General features: G+C 40.5%; 1 protein-coding gene across 1 annotated transcript; it reads left to right on the top strand.

The window, feature by feature from the left end:
* Nucleotides 1-964: 964 nt before the first annotated feature.
* Nucleotides 965-2,224, top strand: LOC116876679 (MKI67 FHA domain-interacting nucleolar phosphoprotein-like). The gene has a single exon (XM_032872987.1). The coding sequence runs from the start codon at nt 978-980 to the stop codon at nt 1,860-1,862; it is 885 nt and encodes a 294-aa protein (XP_032728878.1). The 5' UTR covers nt 965-977; the 3' UTR covers nt 1,863-2,224.
* The last annotated feature ends 21,526 nt before the right edge of the window (nt 2,225-23,750 follow it).

Genomic DNA, 23,750 nt, shown 5'->3' with positions numbered 1-23,750 from the left:
TGTTACCAGTCCTTTGGCTTTGGCCATACTGCCTGCTCCTCTGTTCTAGGTCTGAGCTCATGTGGGTACCTCATACCAATGGGCACCTGTATCCCTTAGATCTTAGTGGCTGGATCTCATTACTGAGGAGGGGTTTACACTTTCCTTCAACACCGGGTTTATGGGACCGTCAAAAGGATGTGTCCATGACGTAGCCAGGAATGACAGCAAGGCAGTTCTGCTGGTTAAACTCAGCCAATTCCATGACAAATAAAGTGCAACCAATTCCAAGCAACCAAATGGAAAACCCTCAGTTAAATAGTTGTTGGAGGAGCACTCAAAAGCATACTTTTAAATCTGTAGTGACATGGAGTATAAAATTATTTAGAGGAGAAGATTTTCTGGCCATCTCCTGATTCTAAAAGGTGAAATCTAGACAGAAAATTCTGTACTGACTTGAGGTTAAATGAGCTAAATAAATGTTAATACCTAATGGATATCATTTTGTACTGGGTTCTGTACCAGAAGAGTTTAAGAAATCAGGTATTTACACTTTGAGAAACAATAATAAAGAAAACAGACAATGGTATCTAGAACATATTTTTAGGTCTTAAGAACATATTTAGATGTACAAGCAACGTTACCATTTCTAGGGACAATAGCCTATTGTAAACACAGTTTATATGACAGTTTAAATGACCCAGAGCAGTTTTATGACAGTGGGCTTTGGCTGATGGGCCCTGTTGGAGCCCTCTCTGATTGATCTAAAAGGAGTAGCTGATGATCCATGATCTAGAAACATCCTGCTAGGAGACTGGTGAATACCACCTCAGTCCATGCCCTGTTCCCCAATACCTAAGCCAAGAACAGTGGAACTGCTCTTCCTATGTTTCCATATTCTTTGGGTTGATTTGTTTCTTTAAATTTATCGCTTCAAAATGTCCCTTAATGGCTTCCGGTGCTGCCGCGTGGGGCTCTTTGGCCTGGAAGCCGTCGCCATGGCGGTCTTTGCTGGCCCGGCCAAGCAGTTCCTGTCGCTAAACCCGCAGGAAGAGGCCAAGTTTCAGAAGGAGGTGGCGCAGGCTCGTCGGCGCGCAACCCAGCGTCAGGAGAAAGAAAAACTGACTCCTGGAGTAATCTACGTGGGCCACTTACCTCCAGCACTTTACGAAACCCAGATCCGGGCATATTTCTCCCAGTTTGGCACTGTTACAAAATTCAGACTGTCCAGAAGTAAACGGACTGGAAATAGTAAAGGCTATGCCTTTGTGGAGTTTGCATCTGAAGATGTTGCCAAGATAGTTGCCGACACGATGAACAACTACCTTTTTGGTGAAAGACTCTTAAAGTGTCATTTTATACCACCTGAAAAAGTACACGAAGAACTTTTTAGAGAGTGGCATGTTCCATTTAAAAAGCCATCATATCCAGCAGTGAAACGGTATAATCAGAATCGGACCCTTCTTCAAAAGCTACAGATGGAGGAGCGATTTAAAAAGAAGGAAAAATTACTCAGGAAGAAATTAGCTAAAAAAGGAATTGATTATGATTTTCCTTCACTGATTTTACATAAAAAGGAGAAAAGAAATGCTTCAAACACTGGTCTTCAGAAATCTACAAATAGCCAGGTCTTATCAAAGAAGAAGAAGAAGAAAAAGGTTTCAAAGGTTTCACATACTCCTACCACTCCTGAGAAGACTGTGGATAGCCAGGGCCCCACGCCAGTTTGTACACCAACATTTTTGGAGAAACGAAAATCTGAAGTGGCTAAGATGAATGTTGATGATAAAGATAATGAAATAGTTTTCAAACAGCCCATACCCAGTGTAAAAGAAGAAACACAAGAGACTCGGACACCTACACGTTCAAGAAAAAAAAGATGAAGGAAAAGCAATCAGTGATTCCGAATGTATTCTATTTCTTCTGAAAAATGTGGTTTTAGTGTGAGGGCTAATTCTTTGTATTTAACTAGCTGCAGTGGAGTGCAACCATTGACAAGATTCTTAGAGGAAAAATGGTCAGTTCAAGGCCGTACGGAAAGCAGTCAGTAGCTGGCTTACCTGCCCTTGCTGAGATGCGCGGGTGCCTAGCTTGCCGGAGCCAGGCTCACACTGCCTCTTTGTCCTGGTCTCTAGTTTTCTTTGCAGATTTCATAGCTGTCTTTAGTTACTCTGCCTGGATAGAAAAGTCACCATTTACTGCAGCTTTCCTTGTTACCATCAAATAAAAAAAATAAAATCTTAAAAAAAAAACAAAACAAACAAACAAAAAGTCCCTTAATGACTCTCTTAACCTGATCTAACTTAGATAAACATAACCAAGGAGGAGGAGTCCCAGAATCTTGGCCATGGTGAGAGATGAAAAAGAAGAGAAATCACTGTGGGCTTACCTTGGACCTCCCTGCCTCTTGAGCAGTTTTCTAGTCTTGTAAATGTTTCGCAGTTGAGGCTTTTCATAGGCACAGCTGCAAAACTAGTTTTCCTTTACCTGGTTTATTACTCAGAGCTCCTTGGTTGCATGTTACTGAAATTTCTAATGTGTTTAAGCAAAATGGAGAATTTATTATGAGGATATGGGGATATCTTATGAATAGGGTTGGGGCCTCTAGAACATCTGGAGCCTAGGAGTCAAATCACCATTGGTACTTTCTCCTTGATTCTCATTTCTTCTCTCAATGCATCAGTTTCATTATTCCTTCCTACCGCTGTCTTGATTTTCCCACCTCTCAGCCCACTTATTAATGCATTCTGAGTTTATATATCCTCAATTTCAGCAACCTCATGAGAAAACTGCTTTATATCAGTTCCAGATTCAAAATCACCAGGGAAGGATTCTGATTGGCCCATTCTAGATAAGGAGCCCCATCCTGAACCAATCATTTATAGCCAGAGGTGGGTCACATTGCATTAACATTGAAGATACTATCGCAAACCTGTGAAAGCGTTGGGGGTAAGTGTTGTTACTGGGAAGACAATACAAAAGCGTCTAAAACAGCTGGTTAGATAGAGCATGAGGAAGAATCTGGACACTTCTCTTCCTGAGGAAGAGAATTCCCCAGGCAGAGGAAAACTGCTTCCCAAGCTGGTGAAATACTGAAGTTCTGAGTTGCAGATAGAGGGCCACTTGACGGGGCAAGTCTCTGTTTTTCTTTAAAGTTGCTGAGGAGGTCTCTGTCCTAGCTCAGTGATACTGGTAGACAGTGCTTTCATCTCTGCCATCTGGGTCTTTGTTTTTGCAAGCAGGTGTTCTTGTGAGATATTTTTGTGGCTCATATGGGGCTTTGATGGTAAAAACAAAACAAAACAAAACAAATTCAAGATCTTCCTTCCCCAGGGGCAGCTGAGGGCACAATTCCCAGCTATTTCTCCATATATCCATCAAAAGCAGTGCCAACTTTGAGAGCCTGTAAGATTCCCTTTCTCCCCTGGCAGGTGGGAGGCCTGGCTCAGGTGTTACTCTTTGGCATTTGGAGGTGCTCCTGTTTCCACCATTATGCTCAACACCAGATATGAAGCACTGTCCTGAGAATTTCAAGACCAGGTGGTTTGGTCCCTAAATGGTCCTAAACTCTTTTTAACTTGGGCCTCTTTCCTAACTGTTTCACACCCTTTGTTTTTCTGTGGTGATACTGGCTTGCTTCATTTCTTCCCACTGTGCTTACTAAGGTTGAGTGAGTTCTATGACCCAGAGTAGAGTGGTTCACTGCTTTTTGAGCAAGCAAGTTTATTTTTCTATTAAGTTGGTTGACTTGCCATTCTCTGTCTGGCACTTGGGTAGCCTTTGGAAACACTCCAAAATTCTCGTTCCTTAGACAATGAACTTTCCTTAAATAATAGATTAGTAAATGTTTATTTTGGAGATAGTAAAAAAAAATTCTTTGTGTATAATTCCAAATATAAGCATATTTTTTGATAATTAGCTTCATTGTTTTCTGTCAATTTTTTGACATTATTTACACTAAATTAGAAGTAGTAATAATGGGACATCCTAGTTTAGTCCTACAAATATATCTGTCTACAATAAAATATTTGCTTTCAGTGACAGAAAGTATTTTAGAAGTGTTCATTAAAACAATTTGATAACTGTGTATCCATTATTAATAACCCAAGACAGGGAATTACATGTTATGTGACTCATGCAACCAATAAGGAAGCTGCCATTTCCATAATTATAAAGAATTCATACCACATCCATTTTACTATTCAGTATCATTTGACCCATTTATGGCTCATTTTGAAAGAGTAAGATTAAAAAATTTATAAAGTTTTTCGAATGAAAAATCTGCCAGGTAATTTCTCCCTTCCACTGCTTACAGTAGGTGCTGTCCATCTAAGAGGCTGGACCATTTAGTTCTACATCCCTCTCCTTAACTACACTAGTCAAGGAAGTTCAGGATGCCCTGGGTTATGCCAGTCCTTCTCCTTCAGGCCCCCTCCTGGAAGCCTTCTGAGGGGTAAATTGTGAAAAAAAGTGGGAGTCGGGGAGGATGACGTGGGTTGGCCACATTCTGGAACAAATGACAGCTGTGGGGTGAAGGGCAGCTAGTCAGTGTCCACGTGCTCTCTGTTCAGCTGCTTGCAGTTTCTAAATAGCCTATTTGGGGAAAAAGTCAAGCAAATGCTCAGCTAAGTCATTAGCCCACAAGTTCCTCCAAAATGTCAGTTACTGATCACTACTACTCCTCTGCTTTTATTCTGACTATCCTCTAGAGTTAATTGTGGTGTGGAAGGAGGAGGAAGAGGGATGTAGGCTGGGAGGGAGGAGAGCATCATTGGAAGGCTGGTAGAAGATGAACTTGTAGCTTTAAGGTTTTCTTTTGGGCATGGAAGAGAGAATGAGGCCTAGCAAGTGATTCTGGGCCCAGAATCACTCTTATTCTTTTCCTTTACTCCCATCCCAAATCTCAAAAGTAGTTGAATTTGGAGCTCACTGTAATTAGAGTCAAGGAGACCCCCAGATCTTTGTCACACCTGAGAACCTGGGGCAGCACTGTTCTTAAGAAACAGTAAATTAGTACCACGAGACTCCAGCTCCTCTCCCACATGGTCTGATTGCATCACCCTCACTCCCTTTGGTCAGGTCTGTGAACAGTGGCTGAAGTGATTTTGATGTGATGTGACATTTGCAGACTGTGGCCACCGACCAAAGAATCTGAGCTTCGGTATCCAACATTTTACAGGCTACAAAATATAAGCTGGCCAACATTTATTGCTTGTCCTAGCAGCTCAAGCCAAGTCTCCTAAGCCTACAGAGCAGACCTCTTGCTGCTGCTAATTTTACTATCAGCAAACAAAAGGGAAGTAGGAAACAATGCATAACAGCTGAAGGAGAGCCTTTGAGTACACACTCAAGTGATCTCAAGAGAGAATGACTTTCTTTTTTCTAAAACCAAAAGGGACTCAGTTTGCACAGAAATAAAGTGGAAAAAAATGTAATGTAGAAAAAGTTACAAGCGGAGATTCTGCACTGGTCTCCCAGGATGGCAGTGATTTACATATTAAGACAGCCACCAGGGAAATGTTAAAAACTCTCTAGGAAAATTTCCAATGTGATGGATAGAACTTTAATATTAATATAGGATTCATCATGATAATGTAAGTCATAGATCTAAACCTTCATCAATTGGATCAGTCCTTTTCCAGCCTATTATACAGGTAGTAAGTACGTGCTTTAAATAGTGTCATGTCACAGGCCTGGACTATCAGCAGTTTCTCAAGTTCTGTTCACAGAAATAGTGACCCCATGAATCATTCATCTTTTACTATGTTATCTAGACCATCTGCATTTCCTCCATTTTTATTAATATTTAGTACTTCTTGAAATATACTTAATTATACTTTTTTCACAAATAGAGCATAATTCACCTAACACGTGCAATGAGTGTGAATGGAAGATCTGATTGTTAATCTATTTGTTGGTTATTATACTAAGAAAATAAGTAATTTCTGGTTTGCTATTTGGTTATCTTAGACATAATTACCAATCAAATGCATAGTACTGCTCAGTCATTTTACTCTGGGTTTTTTCATCTTCGAACACTGACACCAAACAAGACGGTGGCATAACCTCTCTAGAATTCTCTAAGATAATGACAGCCTTCAGGAATGAGAATGATTGTAGTGTTGATGTCAGTAATTATAAATGTTAAAACTTTTCTGCTGCTTTTTCCAAGAGGGATTCGAACATTCACTGGTGGAGTATACAATCACCTTTTCTTAGTCTAAAACACACATGAAAATAAATCCATAAGTACAGATCATGAATACAGATGTAAAGTGTGGACACAGACAAGTAGATCCTCACGTTCTATAAAGAAAAGGGGACTTTTTTAAAGCCTAGGAATCACTGTATATTTTGTCTCTCCTTTCTAGATTCCTGTAATGCTCACTGATTCCACCCCACCCCAGTTATATACCCATGGAGTAACCAATGTTCACACTTGAGTGTATCATTTCATGTATTTTGTTGGCATAAAATTTGAGAGTGTAAAGGTTCTGAGAAGTCCTGCTGTAAGGGAAACTTACATATTGTAGAATCCAGCATTTTCTAAGCTTTCTTTTGACTGTGGAATCCTTTTTTTTTTTTTTTTTTCCCCTCTCTCCCAAATAAGATCTATAAACACATTGGGAAATGCTGGCCTAAAGGAGGTATTCATAAACTTGGCCTCTTCTATTTTCAGGTTTTGATTTTCATTGGAAACTTTGCAATGAACTCCAACTTCTCCCTAAGTCCTGGCTCAGGTGTTACTTCCTCTGTGAAGGTTTTTCCACTTGCCCTAGAATAGATATTTAATTGTTCCCTTTTGCCCCCTATCCCCACAGAAATTTTTTTTTTGTCTGTTTAGTGTTTAGAGCACGAGCTAACTTATTTATTTTTTACTTTCCTCTTCCAATCTACAATATCCTTTAAGAAGAGTGTTTTTGTTTTTTTGTTTTGTTTTGTTTATTGTTGTTGTTGTTCTCAGTGCCCTATAGAGTGCCTGGATCCTTGCAGGAGTTCAATAAGTATCTGGTGAAGGAATGAATGAACAAATAGAGCCTGGGAACTTTAGCAGAAAAATTATCTTTCTGGTGTGTTGATATGTGATTAATGAATGAACCCTTTTGAGTTAAGTACTTTGTCGATTATAGTGACTCATTTCCATACAGTTGATTGGATTGAGACTGACTCAGATGTGAGATGGTTAATCATTTAGTCTGCCCAAAATATAAGATTGACGGTTACTCTGTGGGCAGTATGTATGAAAAATTCTAGTACCCAGTCATAACAGAGACATTTTTCTTCTCTATTCATAATCAGTCCGTAACTCAGAATTTCCCTATTTTTAAATGCTAAGGGAAAAATGGAATTCACAGATCTTTTAACCTTTCATTAAAAGCGTAACCTAATAGATTTAAAGAACTATATAGTTATAGAATTATATAGTTATATAACTATATATATTATATAATTATATATAGAATTACATAGTTACAGAATAAGAATTATATATAGTTATATAATTTATATATAATTATAATTATAAAATTATATATTATATAATTATATAGTTATAGAATAAGATTATATATATTTTACATATATATAAAAATTATATATATTTATATATAAATTATATATATAATTATATATATAAAGAATTACATATATAAATATAATACATTATATATAGAGAGCTATATTATGCCTGCAGCATTTTTATTTGTAATATATACTTAAAACATTTTTTCCCCTGATATACTCTAGGTTTCAGGCTTACAATTTTTATTGTGGTTTAGGCATGTTTTCCTCCCATTTTTCCTTTCTTCATTTTCCCCTCATCTTTTTTTAAATTATCATTTATTTTATTTTTTTCAGAGTTCCAAAATTCATTGTTTATGCACCACACCTAGTGCTCCATGCAATATGTGCCCTCCTTAATACCCACCACCATGCTCACTCAACCCCCCATCCTCATCCCCTCCAAAACCCTGTTTGTTTCTCAGAGTCCACAGTCTCTCATGGTTTGTCTCCCCCTCTGACTTCCCCCAACTCACTTCTCCTCTTCATCTCCCAATGTCCTCTGTATTACTCCTTATGCTCCACAAGTAAATGAAACCATATGATAATTGACTTTCTATGCTTGACTTATTTCACTCAGCATAATCTCCTCCAGTCCCATCCATATTGATGCAAAAGTTGGTATTCATCCTTTCTAATGGAGGCATAATACTCCATTGTATATATGGACCATATCTTTTTTTTTTTTAAAGATTTTATTTATTTATTTGACAGAGAGAGATCACAAGTAGACAGAGAGGCAGGCAGAGAGAGAGAGAGAGAGAGGGAAGCAGGCTCCCTGCCGAGCAGAGAGCCCGATGCGGGACTCGATCCCAGGACCCTGAGATCATGACCTGAGCCGAAGGCAGCGGCTTAACCCACTGAGCCACCCAGGCGCCCGACCATATCTTTTTTATCCATTTGTCCATTGAAGGGCATCTTGGTTCTTTCCACAGTTTTAAAAAATATGTTAATAGGATCAAGGTAATAATCTCCCTCTCTGGCTGTACCCCACTCCTGTTCTATACTGGAGTGGAGGGACCAAGTTAACACCACAGTATATCACTTCATGTATTTGGTTGGCATAAATTTTGTGGGGAGACCAAGGATAGAGGTTGGATAACCCAGGACAGGATAGAGGTTAGAGACTACATTTATAACATTCTTTTCTACATTTCCTTGTTCTCTTTTGAAGATGGTTCACAAAGCTGCAACCTGGTGAGGACGTTAAGAGGAATTAATATGTCCAAGAAACTTAATTATATTTTTGTCATGGAGACTAGGCTCGCACATAAGCTAGGGTGAAGTCAGCTCATTCTGTGGTGTTGTCAGAATGGGAAAAAGAGGCAGCACACCTGACTGGAAGAGGAGGAGGAAAAAAGTTGTTAGACTGGGGTCAGGAATGTCCACTATTTCTTCCCCCTGCCCATCCCTTAATTTTTTTTTTTTTTTTAGCAATGAAGGCTACCACAGCAGATAACTGATACTCTTGGGTTCCCCTGGCACCACAGAAAGGCCTAGAACTAAAGCAAAAGCAATGAGAGTAGTTGGGGGATAGGAGAGGGGAGGAAGGAGAAGACAGAGATGGGGGTGGGGAGTGAGACTCTGATGTAATGGGAAAGGTACTTGATTTGGAATGCAGATTTCAAAAAGCACTCTATTTAGAAAACAATTTAGAAAATACTAGTTTCTGGTTTCTGTGTAACCTTGGGCAATCACCTGGCTCATAGCTTCTTTCCAGGAAATATTTGTGGATTGCCGGATAATCACTAAAGACCCTTTACCTCTAAAACATCAATGTTGATGATATGAGATAAAAAACTTGAGAGAGCTGGAGAGAAGACAGAGATGTGTGTGTTAGATGTTAGTGATTGATAAGGGTCACCCAAGTCAGATGGCTTGGAACTTCTCTGCTCAGGATCAGTTTCCTGATTCCTCAAATCTGGGGGACAGTTGATTAAATCTCGAACTTTCTGTTCATTAGTTGGTGTGGGGATGAGAATCTGGCTAATAAAGAAAGCTATTATATAGGCTGTTTTATATATAATCCCTGCCAGGAAGCCAAAAGATGGTGGGCAGTAGATAGAGTCCTCGTTAACCAGGTAAGTCTTGCACCTGCAGGTTTATCCCAGGAAACCAAGCATGGAAATGGTGGCTGGATCCTCAAACTTTCATATTTAGATGGGGTGATTTTTGACAGAACACAAACTTCTTGGCTAAGAACCAAAGGCTCTTGGGAACCAATCTCCATAGCAGGCGTTGGTCTCAAGACTATTTGAAGGCCAAAACAAAGAGAATGAGTTTCACATTTTCATGAAACTATTCTCATGTCTGACTTCAAAAGGTGCTTTAGAAACAGAGCTCAGACTTGGACCCTTGACCATCAGAGTTCTCCCTGTGGGCCATTTCAGGGTAAGCTTGGGGACAGTCAGCTGTGGAATGTTAGGAGCATAGAGAACAAGTTTCCAGGACTGTAGGCTGTTAGTTGATTCCCCAGAAAGTAGTTCTGTGAAGCCATTCTGATTTTTACATATGGCATATCTGAAAAAGGGGTTATTCGGCAATTGTAACATTTTTTGTTTTATGTGCCTCTGAAAGAAAGATATGTTTTGTCCTCCATCAAGTCTTAAAAAATACTTATCCTGGCATCTTCCCATTTTTCTTTCCACATGGAAACTCTGATATTTTTAAGACTAGTTGTGAAATCATTCCTAGGTATGCACATTATATGGAGATCTTAGAAAAACTTTTAAGGAAAATAAGTATAAGATGGTATTTCTTTTATGTACCAGACGTTACAAACCATTCTTTTGTTGGGCTTTTCTTGATGAGCAAGATGTAATAAAATGATGTATATTCTCACCCTGTGGCAGATACCCTTTATCTAGTGGGACAGAATATTGAAAGCAGCATGGAAGATTAAAAAAAGGGGGGCATTTGAAAAAGTGTCCTCATGATAGCATCGTGAAAGCAATGCTATCTTCTGGTTAAATAAAGCATGAACAATAATTTTGGGTTAGGTATGTTCTTCAATTATGCATTTGATTTTGGTAATAAAAGACGCATGTTTTTCAATAATGTTTGGAATTTAAATACACTGTTCCTTTTTCCCAGTCTTCAGGAGAACACTTACCAATGCAAAAGCTACCTCTAACCCATTCTTGTCCATTAAAAATTAAATGCTTTTACAGTAAATTATTAAAAGAGCTAGGTTGGCTGCAAATCATCAAAGGTACCATAAACCATTATGCAAGCAAGCGAGAAGTCTGATTAAATCTAAGGGATCAGAGGCATATACATCCCTTGATATCCATCGCAAATTCTAAACTACAAAAGCAGCCATAAAATGCTACATTAAATTACTTTAAAAAACTCTTTCAGGATTTTCAAAATTCAACAGTAACTTGCCTTTTCAATTAAGTATGAACTAAAAACCTTTACTACAAAGCACAGATAAACCACTATTTAGAGGTTATTTCTACTTTCTTTAACCTGCAGCAAAATTAGCCTCATTTTTCCAACTGATATCACTTACTTACAGAATTGAGGCATTCTAACAGAGTTTGCCAAAAAGCTAGTTATTAATTAAGTCCTGTTTCCCCAAAGTGTCTTTGTTATCTTTTGATTATATTGGAAAAGAAAATGATGGGCCCTGAATGTTGCAAAATCACATTGAAAATTTTGGAAGTATCTAAGTAAGATATGTTTAAAGATAAAAAAGATAAGTTGTGGTTTTGGTTTAAATGAGATAATATATAATCAAATGTAGGATGCCTAGCTTGGTGCCTGACACATAGGAGACACTCAATAAATAGAGGCTTTTCTTGTTGTTAAGGTCATTTTTCGTTTGAAAAACTCAGACTCCACCAAGGCTAACTTGTCCAGTGCTCACTGGATGGAGTGAGCCCAGTACTGGTTGATTTTGAAGCACGTGTTCTTTCCTCTGTCACCCCAGTGTTATGGCCTTCTTAGTCTCTGCCCACACAGGCAATTATTTGGCTACTCATGTATGCATAAAACTGGTCTGCTGAAACAACTCCTTGACAAATTAAAAGATATAGGAGAAAGAGAAACATAAACATTGAGGTAACAATTGGTTGAATTATGATAACTGTGGAGAAGGAGAACAACAGCCAGAATAAGTGTTTATAGTTGGGTTTTAGAGCAGGGTCTGCTCCCAAGTCTCCCACCCATTGTTCCCATCTGCCAAGTGTGATGAGGAGAAATTATTCTGCAGCTTAGCTGGGATTGGTTTGGGGGCTAATAAACCTGAATGAATAGGTGAAAAGCAGACATTGAGGACCAAATGAGTGTCAGGTGATTTCATTTGTCAGTGGTTCTCAAACTCTAGTCTAGATCTAAATCTAGACCTAGGAAGGTTTATTAAAGCACAGATGGAAGGGGGCAACCTTCCATTTGGAAAACCATCTGGAGTTTCTGCTTCTGTAGGTCTAGGGTGGGTCCCAAGATTTTGTGTTTCTAACCACCTGGCAGGAGATGTCAATGCTGTGGATCAAAGGCCCTCACTTAAGAATCTCTGATTTAGGTTATCTTAAATGAGATAACTTGTTACTGCAACACTGTGGTGTATACACATTATTAGCTCCATTTTATAGATGAGAAAGCAGATGAGTGGTGAGTTTGGGAAACTTGTCAGAATAATGGTTTGAATCCCGGTTAAAGAGAAGCTGAGATATTGCCTTCAAAGAATCTTCAGATTTTCTGAATCACTGTGATAGGAGACAGAAATGCAAGACTACGGCTGCTCATTCTTATTCTTCTATCACCCTCCAGAGGCAAGGACATCATCAGAATGAGACAAAAACTGTCACAGATACATGCCCAGCAGCACTGAATGGTCTACAGATGACCATGAAAACTGAAGCCATTCTTTCCGAGATCCTTGAACACTTTAGATGGAGAACTGAGGTATGGAAAGTTTTAATGATTTCTTTGACTATACATAGTGTATGAGAGGCAGAATTGGGATATCAGATGTCCTGAAACCCAATCAAGTTTTAATTATAAGAGTAAAAATTTGGAGTTTCTATTTGTCATCTTGATTGCTGTCTGCCATGCCCACCATCCTGAAAGTGACTAAATACAGAGGCAGCATAATGAGATGGGATGGGTCCTAACCCAGGACCCAGAATTCATTTATATATCCTATATTTATTGACTGACTTTCACATGCTAGGCGCATGTGAACATGCGTTCACATATAGGTGCTGGGAACAAAGGGGTAAGCAAGATAGGCGAAATGCTTGTTTTTGCATTATAAAGGCAGTGAGACTATCTATGAAGCAAATAATAATAACAATAATAATAATAGTAAAAAGGGGGCCCTGGAAAATTAAGGAGTGATAAATATTATGAAGAAAATTAAAGCCAGATAATGTCAGAGGAAATGACTATAGACTCAGAACTTCATAAGCATTGGTTTAATGGTTTACTAAAGATGCAGAAGGAAATGTGGATGATTGACTACCAGTCAGAGGTTGGGACAATCATACCACAGTTCTCAACATTTCAATTTTGCGGGTTCTCTTTCATCCATGAGTATAACCCAAGACTTCCCTTCCAGACTTCTCCAGAAATTATTTTAGGGTTCTCAGATGAAAGAGGTTTTTGTACTCACAGGTGAACAAACTTTGAAATGCATACCTTTCAATGTATTTCAAAGACAAGGTCAAAATCGTAGAAATAACTGATTCAAGCAACAATTATCAGTGGTCCAGGTAGTGTGTGTGCACATCTTCTCCCAACTCTGACTTGAGTGATATCACAGTGGAAGCTTGAAGTCAGCCGTGAGGTAGTATTTAAGTCAGGAAATTGGCAGATGATACAATGCAGATCTCTAAAAACTACTACTTTTCCCCCGGAGGCCTGGTTGTTACTGGGAAAAACCCCTTCATAAGTTTCTCATGCTTCTATACATCTTGTTGTGTATACCAAGAATGTCAGGCCCTGACCTCTCTTTACCCAGGTTATTTCTCAGGGTTGTATCTGCAATGAGCAATTTTGAAGATTAAAGTAATGTCTCCCTCTGGGACAAAAGGTAGACTTGCTTACTGCTTGCTATAAAATTGGTAGATTCTTGAAGATAAGTGTTTCTTTATTACAGTGCAATACACTGTATATGCAGGAGTCCCTCTGGGTCATCCATGTTGTCCCCATGGGGCCTGGGGACAAGGGGAACCAATGTAAGCATGCTAATGCTCGTGATGCTTACTGTGCTCTAAGTGACCAAGTCCATGGTCTGTGATAAGCATCTTGTGTTTTCTATAAGCATCCATGAAACAACAACAGGCTAACTTCATAGCTTATAAAAGTAGGGTAAAATCAAAATTGCAATTTTGACAGTCCTGGAGACAAGGATGGGATACTAACAGAGATGTGACTTTCTGGAAGAGGAAAGTCTAATGAGCCTGGTTCAGAGAGATGAGAAAACTTCCTTCAATCTGGTAGTGAGTATTCTTGCCCAGGTGTGGGGAGGAGGAGTGTGTCTGGGAGATGGAGGTAGAAGAAGGGTTTCCTGTTGTCCTGTTAATGAACACAAGCTGAATGCTTAGAGGCTCAGCTAATGCTTAGAGGCTGAGCAACAAGAGGGAGGACTAAACATTGTTGCTTATTCTTTCCTCTTTGTGGACAGAGGAAAGGATGTTATCATAAAAACAGGTAGGCAAGCTTGATGGCCCTAGCTGAAAAGCAGTATGTCTGTGGTTATTGAGCCAGGAGTCCCCCCAAACCAAACAACTGTTGTCAGCAATGAGGACCTTGTTATTTCAATAGAACTTCAGGTGAACCAAAAACATTGGTTTGGATGAATTGAAAGCATTGATTAAGTCATAAGCAGGAGGCCACTCAGAAAGGAAAGTGAACCCAACACCTTGCCTAATAGCACAGAGACACTGCACTCATCTATCTGGCCCTTTTCACAGCTCATCTTGAGAAGATGGGGCGCTAGGCACAGGGGTCACCAAATCCCCCCCGAACAGCAGGGTGGAACTGTTGTGGTATATGTTCAGGGGCAGAAAGAAAAGGGATCCTGGGTCCTGGTGCTTTCTGGATAGCTGAAGCATCTGAGGGAGGAAGTACTATGCTTAGGCTCTGATCCTAGGGTGAGGTCTCGAAATGGGAGAAAAAGCCTAGCAGTCAACTTTCCTTTTGGTGGCCCATGACATCCTACCATAGCCTAGATTCTCCTATTACCCTTTACTTCCCACCTTCCCATCTGGGAAATAGCGTGGTTGGGAATCTTGTGTAGATGTGTGTCAGGTTAGACTCCTTGGTGCCTGAATTCAACTTAGGGGATTTGGGCACAGTTCAAAGTGGGGAAGGGAAGCTCAAGTGGTTTACAGCATGGGGCTTCTGGTCCACTTCACTATACTATTATTTTGGTTTCCACTGCTGAATGCATAATTGGCAATGGTGTTTTATTTGCTTGTACTGTAAATGCTCATAAACGTCAGAGGATTTTCCTACTCAGGGACTACCACATGGACTGTCCCCTCCTGGCTGATTCAACAGAAACAATGTATAAATCCAGATGGAAAAAGGGATATCTCAGCTTTAGTTAAGGGTGCAATGATTGCTGGAGTATTGGAGAGGTCCCTTTTTTTTGTACAATAGATGACCTTCCTGACAGCCACCAATTGGTATCCCTCCCACCCCCCCTTTTAATGTAGCTGATAACCCGCCATTAAGCTCTTGTTGAAACTGAAAGCCTTGTCAATGGAGGCCTTGTGGCTCTCCAGGCTGGGTATATCCATTTGGGGATGAGTCAAATGGGCTCAAGAAAACAAGGTGGGAAGGGTCCCATAAGTCTCTCTTGTCAAATGGAAATGGTATATTTTAAAGTGGCATCTGAGTTTTCCATTAAAAAAAAAATGGCAGTCGTCTCTTTCAGAGGAACTTTATCCCAATTTTATCCCCATCCCACTGCTGACATCTTCACCAAATAATAAAAGTTAATATCACCAGGAATTGGACAAGTGGAAATTCTGTGCTCTCTGAAAAGATGCAGTGAGGGGGAACACAACATATATAAGAATCTTGTCAAAAATATATAACTGAACCTAATATTGAAGAAACATAAGATAAATCTAAATGGAGAGACATACTACAAAATAACTGGCCTGTATTCTTTCAGATGCCAAAGTGACGAAAGATAAAGACATACTGAAAAAAAAAAAAAAGACATCCTGAGGAATTGTTCTATATTAAGGAAGATTCAAGGAGATTCATGATCCTAGACTAAATCTGAGTAGCACAGACTTAATTTTTCTAGGTTAGATTGAGTAGTACACATTTTTTTCTCTTTTGCTATAAGAGACATTATTAGGATAATTGATGGCAATTAAATAAGATCTATATATTATGTAATAGCTGGGTATCAATATTACTTTTCTAGGTTTTAATAACTGTACTGTTGTTATGTAAGAACATGTCTTTGTTTTTTGGACAGAAATACACTCAAGTATTTATGTCTGTAACTCTCTCCCAAACAGGGAATACACACACACAATGATAAGTAAATGTGTTAAATGTTAAATGTTAAATGTGTTAAAACATTAATATCTGGTGACTCTGAATCAAGAGCATATGGAGATAACTTGTGCTACGATTGAAGTTTTTCTAAAAGTCTAAAACTACTTCAAAATAAAAAAAAGTTAGAAATGAGGAATCATAATTAACAAGGTGAAATATCCACTGAAAAATTTAGACATAATTTAAGCAGAAAGGCAGTCACGGTAGTCCTGGTCTTCTTCAAGGGATTAGGACTTTAAGGAAATGGAACATTAAGAATATTTTTATTCTTTGAGTTTTAAACTTTTAGAATATTTGACAAAGAGTTGTTTTGATTATGGAGGGGCCGATTTGATCCTTAGTTGCCGGAAGGAGGATATTAGAAGCTTTACCTGGGATGGTCTAACAGAGCCTCCTTGACCTGAGCCGCAAAGAATGAGCAGACAGCTTTGCATAGATGTTGGGGCAATGACCAACTAAAAGAGCCAAGGGGTCCTTTGGTCAAGATCTTGGTGTGCTCTAGACTCTGCAAGAAGCCCACTGAGGCTGGAGAACCTACATGCTAGTCCCGATTCTAAGAGCTCTACTTTGAGCAAGTCATTTTACCAATTGTGGTTTCACTTTCTGAATTTCTAGTGGAGCCCAATCTGTCAGTACATTATAGTTCCTGATAAATATATATTGACTGAATGAGTGGACAAATAAATTGATCTGAAATGAAGGCAAGATATGATATTTCTAAAGACTCTATAGCTCTAAAACTTTATGATTCATGTAATACTTATTGAACAGTTGCAGAGTGCCTGCCATGGTGTCAAATGTTTTAAGTTGGACGAAGACAGCACGGAAGACACATGGTTCCTGCTTTTGCTGTGTTTATAATCCAGTGAAACAGGCCTCCAGAAAAAGTGATGCAAAATTTTCACAGGAAGCCAACTCTCTTCTCTGTTTTTAATAGAAATATTTGTCCTCTTGGCGTAAGTTAGTTTGTGTGCACTATTCTAGATTTGAAGATGTGTGTAGGAGGATTCAGAGCAAAATACACTTCTGCCTGCATTTTAGGTGAGGAGCTCAAACTCTACATCTCTTCAATGTAGGCAGACTTTTTAGCTGAACGTCATGGGCTCGGTGGCTCCAGGAAAGAGTTGTCTCAGCAGTGAGAGAGCATTTCTTTCTTTTCTCACCAGGCCCACAAAATACTACTACTAATAATCACCTATAGGAGGCTACTGTGTTCCAGGGGCTGGGCTTGGCATTTCTATCTATTACAACCCTCTCAACCATGTTGCAAGACAGATATTTTCACGTAGAGCTTAAAAACTCTTTCTGCAAAGATGTTAAGATTCTTGACCAAGTTTCAGAGGAAGGAAGGAGCAAATTCAGGATTCAAACCCAGATTTTTCTGATGCCACTGCACACACCTCTTCCACCACGCAGTGCTTCTTAGGGCATATTAGATGATCCCTCTGGTTCAGGCCCCTAGTTGCCCAACGATTGATTCTGTGGTTCTCAGAACAGGGCTTCCATGGTCAGCCTGCAGCAGCTGCTGTGAGCACGTGCTTGGTGCCAGGGAGGCGGGTTGGCCTGGTGTGCGATACAATCTCCGACGAATCGTTGACGAATCATTGACTCGCACTTCAGACAGGGCTTTGGTCCCACAAGTGTCAAGTACTGTGCCATGTTGTGTAGAGCGAAAGCAGATCTGTCTTAATAAAGGCCCTGCAATACAGTGGCTGAAGGAACAGAGAACTTTATGCTCATTCCCAAAGCAGCCCAGCATGGGTAGGTGGGCCTATTTGTTCTGTGCAGTCATGAAGTGTTCCTTCTGCCTTGTCTCTTCCCACCCCTTAGGGCACTGTCCTCTACATGACTGAAGCTCATTTTTAGGCAAGTCCACATTCCAGTTCTTGAGAAAGTGCTAGAGCTCTGTGCAACATTTTAAAGCCTAGCAGTGAAGGGGCATCACTTCCCCCTCATCTTCCTGATGGGGAGAAGTGAGTCACTGGACCATGCTTAGTTGCCCAGGAGAGAGTTCAGGGGGTGGGGGTCTGGCTATCTGCTCAGCTAAAGCTCTATTAATATGGAAGAAGATGGAATCGATTTTGGTGAACAGCTATAAATCTTTGTCATGAGTACCCTGTGTAAATCTCTGTCATAATATTTGTAGCATAGTTTTATTTATTTATCTTCCCCCACTAGCCTGTGAGCTCATGGAGGACCAAGGTCTGTGCTTTCAGTTCTGAACCCTCAGTATCTAGCTCACCGCCCCTCCCAGATGAAGCACTCATTACATTTTTGTTGAAGAATGAATATGGCAAGTTAAGAGTGTGGGTTTGGGGGAGTAAGACAAGGGCAGAGATGAGCGATACTTTCATTGCCTAGTTCAGAAAGCAAAGCTGAGCCTACATAGGGCACTGCACACCAAGTGTATATAAGGCATTTGATGAAAAGCTTTGCCATGAAAAGAATGAAGTAATTCAGCTGAAAGCAAAATAAAGGCAAAATTTAAATGTGACACTCTGCAGCTCAGCTCAGAGGAAACAATTGCCCGATTGTCACCAGATGACCTCACTTTTCTCCGTAGTCATTGGCATGGGAAGATATAAAACAGGTGAACCTCTGAGTTTACATAACTTTTAAACAGAGGTAGAGGATGTAAAAGTAGGTTTGAAACATATGGCAGGAGCCGCATATACAAAACCTGATTTCCCAGCCACTGGGTGGGATCTGAACAGGGGCCAGGGACCTTCATTCTTTGGTAGACCCCACCCTGCACTCCTTACAGAAGGAAGGTTTCCAGCTGGACTAAGTCAGCAGAACCAAGCAGGCTACCCATCTTGGGCTCCTGGAGACAACAACAGATGGCAGATAGGCAAAGCAAATTAATCAAGCCACCAAATGTTCTCAGATTTGGTTTTCAAATTCACGAGGCTAGTTATACACGGCCACCATCGTTATTGTGCATCATATTTATTTGACAGCATTGTCCAGGCTTAGATTTCTCTCCCTGGCTCACACAAAAGAATGTGTGCTTTGTATTTCAATGAGCACTTCCCCAAATTCAAGGGAATTCTGAGGCTAAAAAACCTGGTATGCCAGCAATTCATGTGCAAAGGCTATCCATGGCTGTTTCAGTGTTCTAATATAGCCTGAAGAGCAAGGCTTCATCTCAGTATTTTTGAAACACAGGTTTTGGAAAAATTTCCTTGACCATGTTACAAGGTGCCCTCTTTGGATTCATGTCCATCTGTCATGGCTTTTAAGATCTCTTTGCACAGTCCACGTGAGAACCTGGCTTATTACAGAGCAGGCCATGTAACAGTCTAACCTCCTGCCCATCTCCCCCTCTCTGTGTACCTACTCCTCCCCATGAAAGGCTTTGGACAGTGAGTAGGTAGCCACATGTCAATGTGGTACCAAACTCCAAAGGCAGCACTTGTCTACACAGATAACCATAGGGTATGGGGTCTGCTCATACAGCATCTGGCTGGGTTGTGTCACTCCTACAGGATATTTTTAGGATTTAAAAAAAAAAAAGCCTTCTGGGAAGAACTATCTAGAGGGCAATTTTGTTATAGGCACGAAGATAAAGAGACTGTGTAAAATTAGAGTATTGGTCTGGGCATGATGGGCACATCTCTAAGCCATATAAAATGTTCTAGAGAGGGGCACCTGGGTGGCTTAGTGGGTTAAGCCCCTGCCTTCAGCTCAGGTCATGATCTCAGGGTCCTGGGATCGAGCCCGGCATCGGGCTCTCGGCTCAGCGGGGAGCCTGCTTCCCCCTCTCTCTGCCTGCTGCTCTGCCTGCTTGTGATCTCACTCTCTCTGTCAAATAAATAAATAAAATCTTAAAAAAAAATGTTCCAGAGACATGTTATGGTGTTGGATATAGTGATGTCAAGGCAGTGTGGCATACTGGGCTGCGAATTAGAAGATTCAGGTTCTGGCCCCATTTCTGCTGCTGTCTCCTGCCACCTCTCTGGGGCAGTTTCCTTCTTGTAAGATGAGGGGGTAAGACTACGTGTTTGATCCTTAGTGGGCCACATTCACATAATGTGGCAGGTCTAAGCCAAATTCATGAGGATGGAGAAGGACAAAAAAGATGAGCTGCAGACAGGGTCAACTCTGAGAACCCCATTTTCACTAATCAAAGGATGTATTTGACACGGACTTGGCTGGAAAAACCTTAACAGAATTTTTTTATTTGCTACGAAGAGTGAAAACCAAGAGAACAGTTGCCATGACATCTTTGAATCAGGGCTGGTCTACAGATGAATTATAATACATTATTTTGCTTATGTACCACTTTTCAGTTTATAAAGTACTTTAAAGTCTTACTCTTTGGGAGACTAATGGGGATTATGAATTCATTTTAGAGATAAAGTTGTATAGATTCTGAGACTTACTAGCAAAGGGTAGACAGGTTAGATCTCATGATGTAATTTAGAAGGCCAGGCTCTCCTCATCTGCCCCAGAAAATGTCCTTTAACACTGACAAAGCCCAAGAAGTACCTATTCATTGATCCTTTTCAGCATGGATTAATGGTAAGACCAACTTGGTTAGCCGTCATCTACTGAATGGCAAAATCCTGGGAAAATCAGGCAGAGATGAGTTAACATTTTGTGGGCTGGGAGGGTGGCGGGAGAGGTCTAGAAGCTCATGCAGTACTCATGAGAGTAAGGCAAGTCTGGGTTGGAGCTTCGAGGGAGATCAGGGGCAGTAGGAGTGCACTGATAAGGAGTGCTGTGGCTTCGAGGGGGCTGCTTTGAGGAGGTAGTACAGGGTGAGAGGTGGGTTTGTAATGCATGGATTTTGATACTTTTAGTTATTCCATGGTTTTGTCTAAGGTAGGCCCTGCCTGGAATACAGCATTTAGCACAATGAAGGAAAACAGAGAGAATACTTGGAAGGGAGGTTCTTAAATGTTAGCACTCATAAGAATGGCTGCAGGTGCTGCTTATACATCCACATTGCAAGGCTCTACCCCTGGGATTCCGACAGTGTAGGTCTCGGGTGCTGGCCTAAGAACCTGCCTTTCAAATGATCATGCCAGATGATTCTAATTCAGTGGATTGAAGGATTACACTTAGGTAAATACTCTTCTGGATTTGCATGCAAACGGACATGTGGTGTAATAGCTGAGTGGTATTTAGGTGTTCCCTTACCTGTGGGTATTTTGTACACTATGTGTTATTGCTCCTGGGGGGAGCAGTGTCGGCCAAATCTAGAGGCAATGGGCGGATGCTCTGTGTCACTTATATGGCTGCTATGAAAGAGGGGTTTTCCCACCACAATCCTGTGGTGAGTCCTTGGTTTGGGAGGGCCTGTGGGGAGTTCCTTCTGCATTTCCTCAATAAAGACACAACTTGCAGCTAACTTGTTACACTTTCTGCCTCTGAGGCAGATCATGAAGTAGTTAGGGGGCTTCTTGGTGTGACTGGAAGGGAGTGGAGGCTAGAGAGTAAATAGGGAAAATGAACAGGAACCCAACCTCCAATACATCCATTAGAAAATGGAAAGAGCCAGCCCACTTTGAGTTATGGGGCTATAATTCCATCTCAGGATTCTGGCAATAACATAAGCCCCGTGAATTCTTTATTGTTAGTTTATGAACCCTACCCCCTCCCCAGCTCATCCTACCTCCTGCCTTGGAAGATTAATAGCTCTGTAAATTACATTTATTAAAATATATGCATTATATCTCAACATGAGGCTTTCATATAGGTCTGAAAGTGCCATCAACTTACATCTCCTTGGATGACATGTCTTGCTCTGTGCAGCAATGCAGTTTCAGTTTTGTTAAATAAAAAAGGACTTCCAGACTGACAATAGCTCCGCAAGACTATGGGCCTTGAGTCAGACCATTCTGGGCTGGGAAACAGCAAATGCCAAAGCATGAAGGCAAGAAACAGATGAACATTGGAGGACACCCAGGAAAAGTGGCTAGAAGTAGAGACCTTGAGTAGGTTGAGACAGTGTGTGTGTATGTGTGTGTGTGTGTGTGTGTGTGTCTGTGTGTGCGCGTGAGAGAGAGAGAGAGGGAGATTGATCCTGAAGGTACAAGGTATTTAGACTTTGAAGACAATATACCTTTGAAGAGTCATACCTTTGAAGGTATGTTTGAAGAAATATACCTTTGAAGCTTTCTGTGTAGAGAGGTGTTATGATGAAAATGAGATCCAGGATGGATTGGATGCTCAGGATGGTCCTAGAGTGACAGGATGGTTGGAATAGGGCCATGGTAGGAATGAAGAGCTTTATCTTGTGGTCACATTTGCATAATGACATTGTTTTTGATTACTTATGTTGTGTGTGCTTGGGTGGCTTGCTGATTTGCTGGTGGACATGATGGGTAAGGTACCCTTCTGCTTTTCTTTGAAGAAGGCAGAGGAATCCACTTTGTCTTCCTGCTTTCGTTTCTCTAGGAAGCTGCACTTTTGTCCAGATTTCTTAGTTTGCATACAAACATGTTACATTCATATCATAATCCAGGGACAGGGACAAGGCCAATGAAACCTGTGTTTCCTGATTGTTCATTAAGCATCTGCTAATCTCTCTAGATGTCATGGTATTAACACGTAAGGTGATTATTATTTAATTATTTATTGAAAGCATATTGTCTAAATTTCTTAAATCAGAATCCCAGTTCTCTCCCGAGACAGGTCTCCGTCAGTTTCAGCTCTCATGACTGGGCTGCTAAATAATAATACTATGAAAGGCTCTGGAAGGCGAGGGGGAAGGAAGAAGTAGATGAGAAGAAAAAGAAAGACAAAAGGAAAGAGAACAAGAATAAAAGGGGGAAGGAGGATGGAAGGGAGAGAAGCAGTAAAAAGAAGCTCAAAGGTTAAGATGGTGGTCAAAAGGCATGAATTGCTGCAAATACCCTCCCACTGACCTAGAGCAAGAGGCTCCAGGGAAGATGAGGTCAGCCTTTGCTTTCACCACGTGGGGGCAGACTCTGCTTATAGAAAAGAGACTCCTAAGGGAGAACAGCTTTCCAAGGCTGCCAGGTGAAAGCCATCCTCCTAGCTCTGAGAGGAATCAGTATTGACGTAATCAGACACTCCCTGTGGCCCTCGGGGTCCGGGGTCCGTTGATAACCACAGCCCTATCTCTGGGCACAGCGCCTAGGTAATTAAAGAGAAAAAAAGCCAACTTGGCTCAGTCTCAGATTTTCACATAATGTGAAATATAGAATTACAGTTAAACAGGCACTACAAAGAACAAAACTCTTTGACATCTCACCTTACCATTTGAAATGTACAATTACCCAAGCTTCTATGCAACACTCTCTTTTCTGTATGTGTTTCTCTTTACTACAGGGTTACTGCATATACAATATGTGTGCATTATTGTTCTAGGCTTTTCAAAAGGTTGGAAGGTGCTGTTTCTTCCAGCTGCTTCTCAGTCTTTGCTTCTGTTAGATTTTTAATGTGGGTTGATGGAGTGCGGGGGAATGTAGTGTCAGTTTCCAATAATAGGAATAAATAATAATTTATAAACTCAGAGCCTTTGTGTTAAGACATATTTAGCACAAACATTTTTGTTTGGAGAATGGTTGGAGACAACCAAATTACTGCAGCGAGTTCTGTGGTGCTTAAAAAGCAATTTTCGCAGGCATCTGATTGCTTCTGAACATAATGGGACTAGCATAGTGATAGCGGAGGGGAAGTGTGAGCTGAGATATTAAAGGAGAACTACT

The sequence above is a fragment of the Lontra canadensis genome, unplaced genomic scaffold (assembly GCF_010015895.1).
Source record: "Lontra canadensis isolate GAN:19392208 unplaced genomic scaffold, GSC_riverotter_1.0 scaffold2, whole genome shotgun sequence".
In the NCBI taxonomy this organism is placed as follows: Eukaryota; Metazoa; Chordata; class Mammalia; order Carnivora; family Mustelidae; genus Lontra; species Lontra canadensis.
Note: the sequence above shows the minus strand (reverse complement) of the source record. Positions and strands in the feature narration are given on the sequence as shown.

Coding starts and splice junctions, on each gene's coding strand:
- LOC116876679 (XM_032872987.1), top strand. CDS start 978: ATGGCGGTCTTTGCTGGCCCGGCCAAGCAGTTCCTGTCGCTAAACCCG.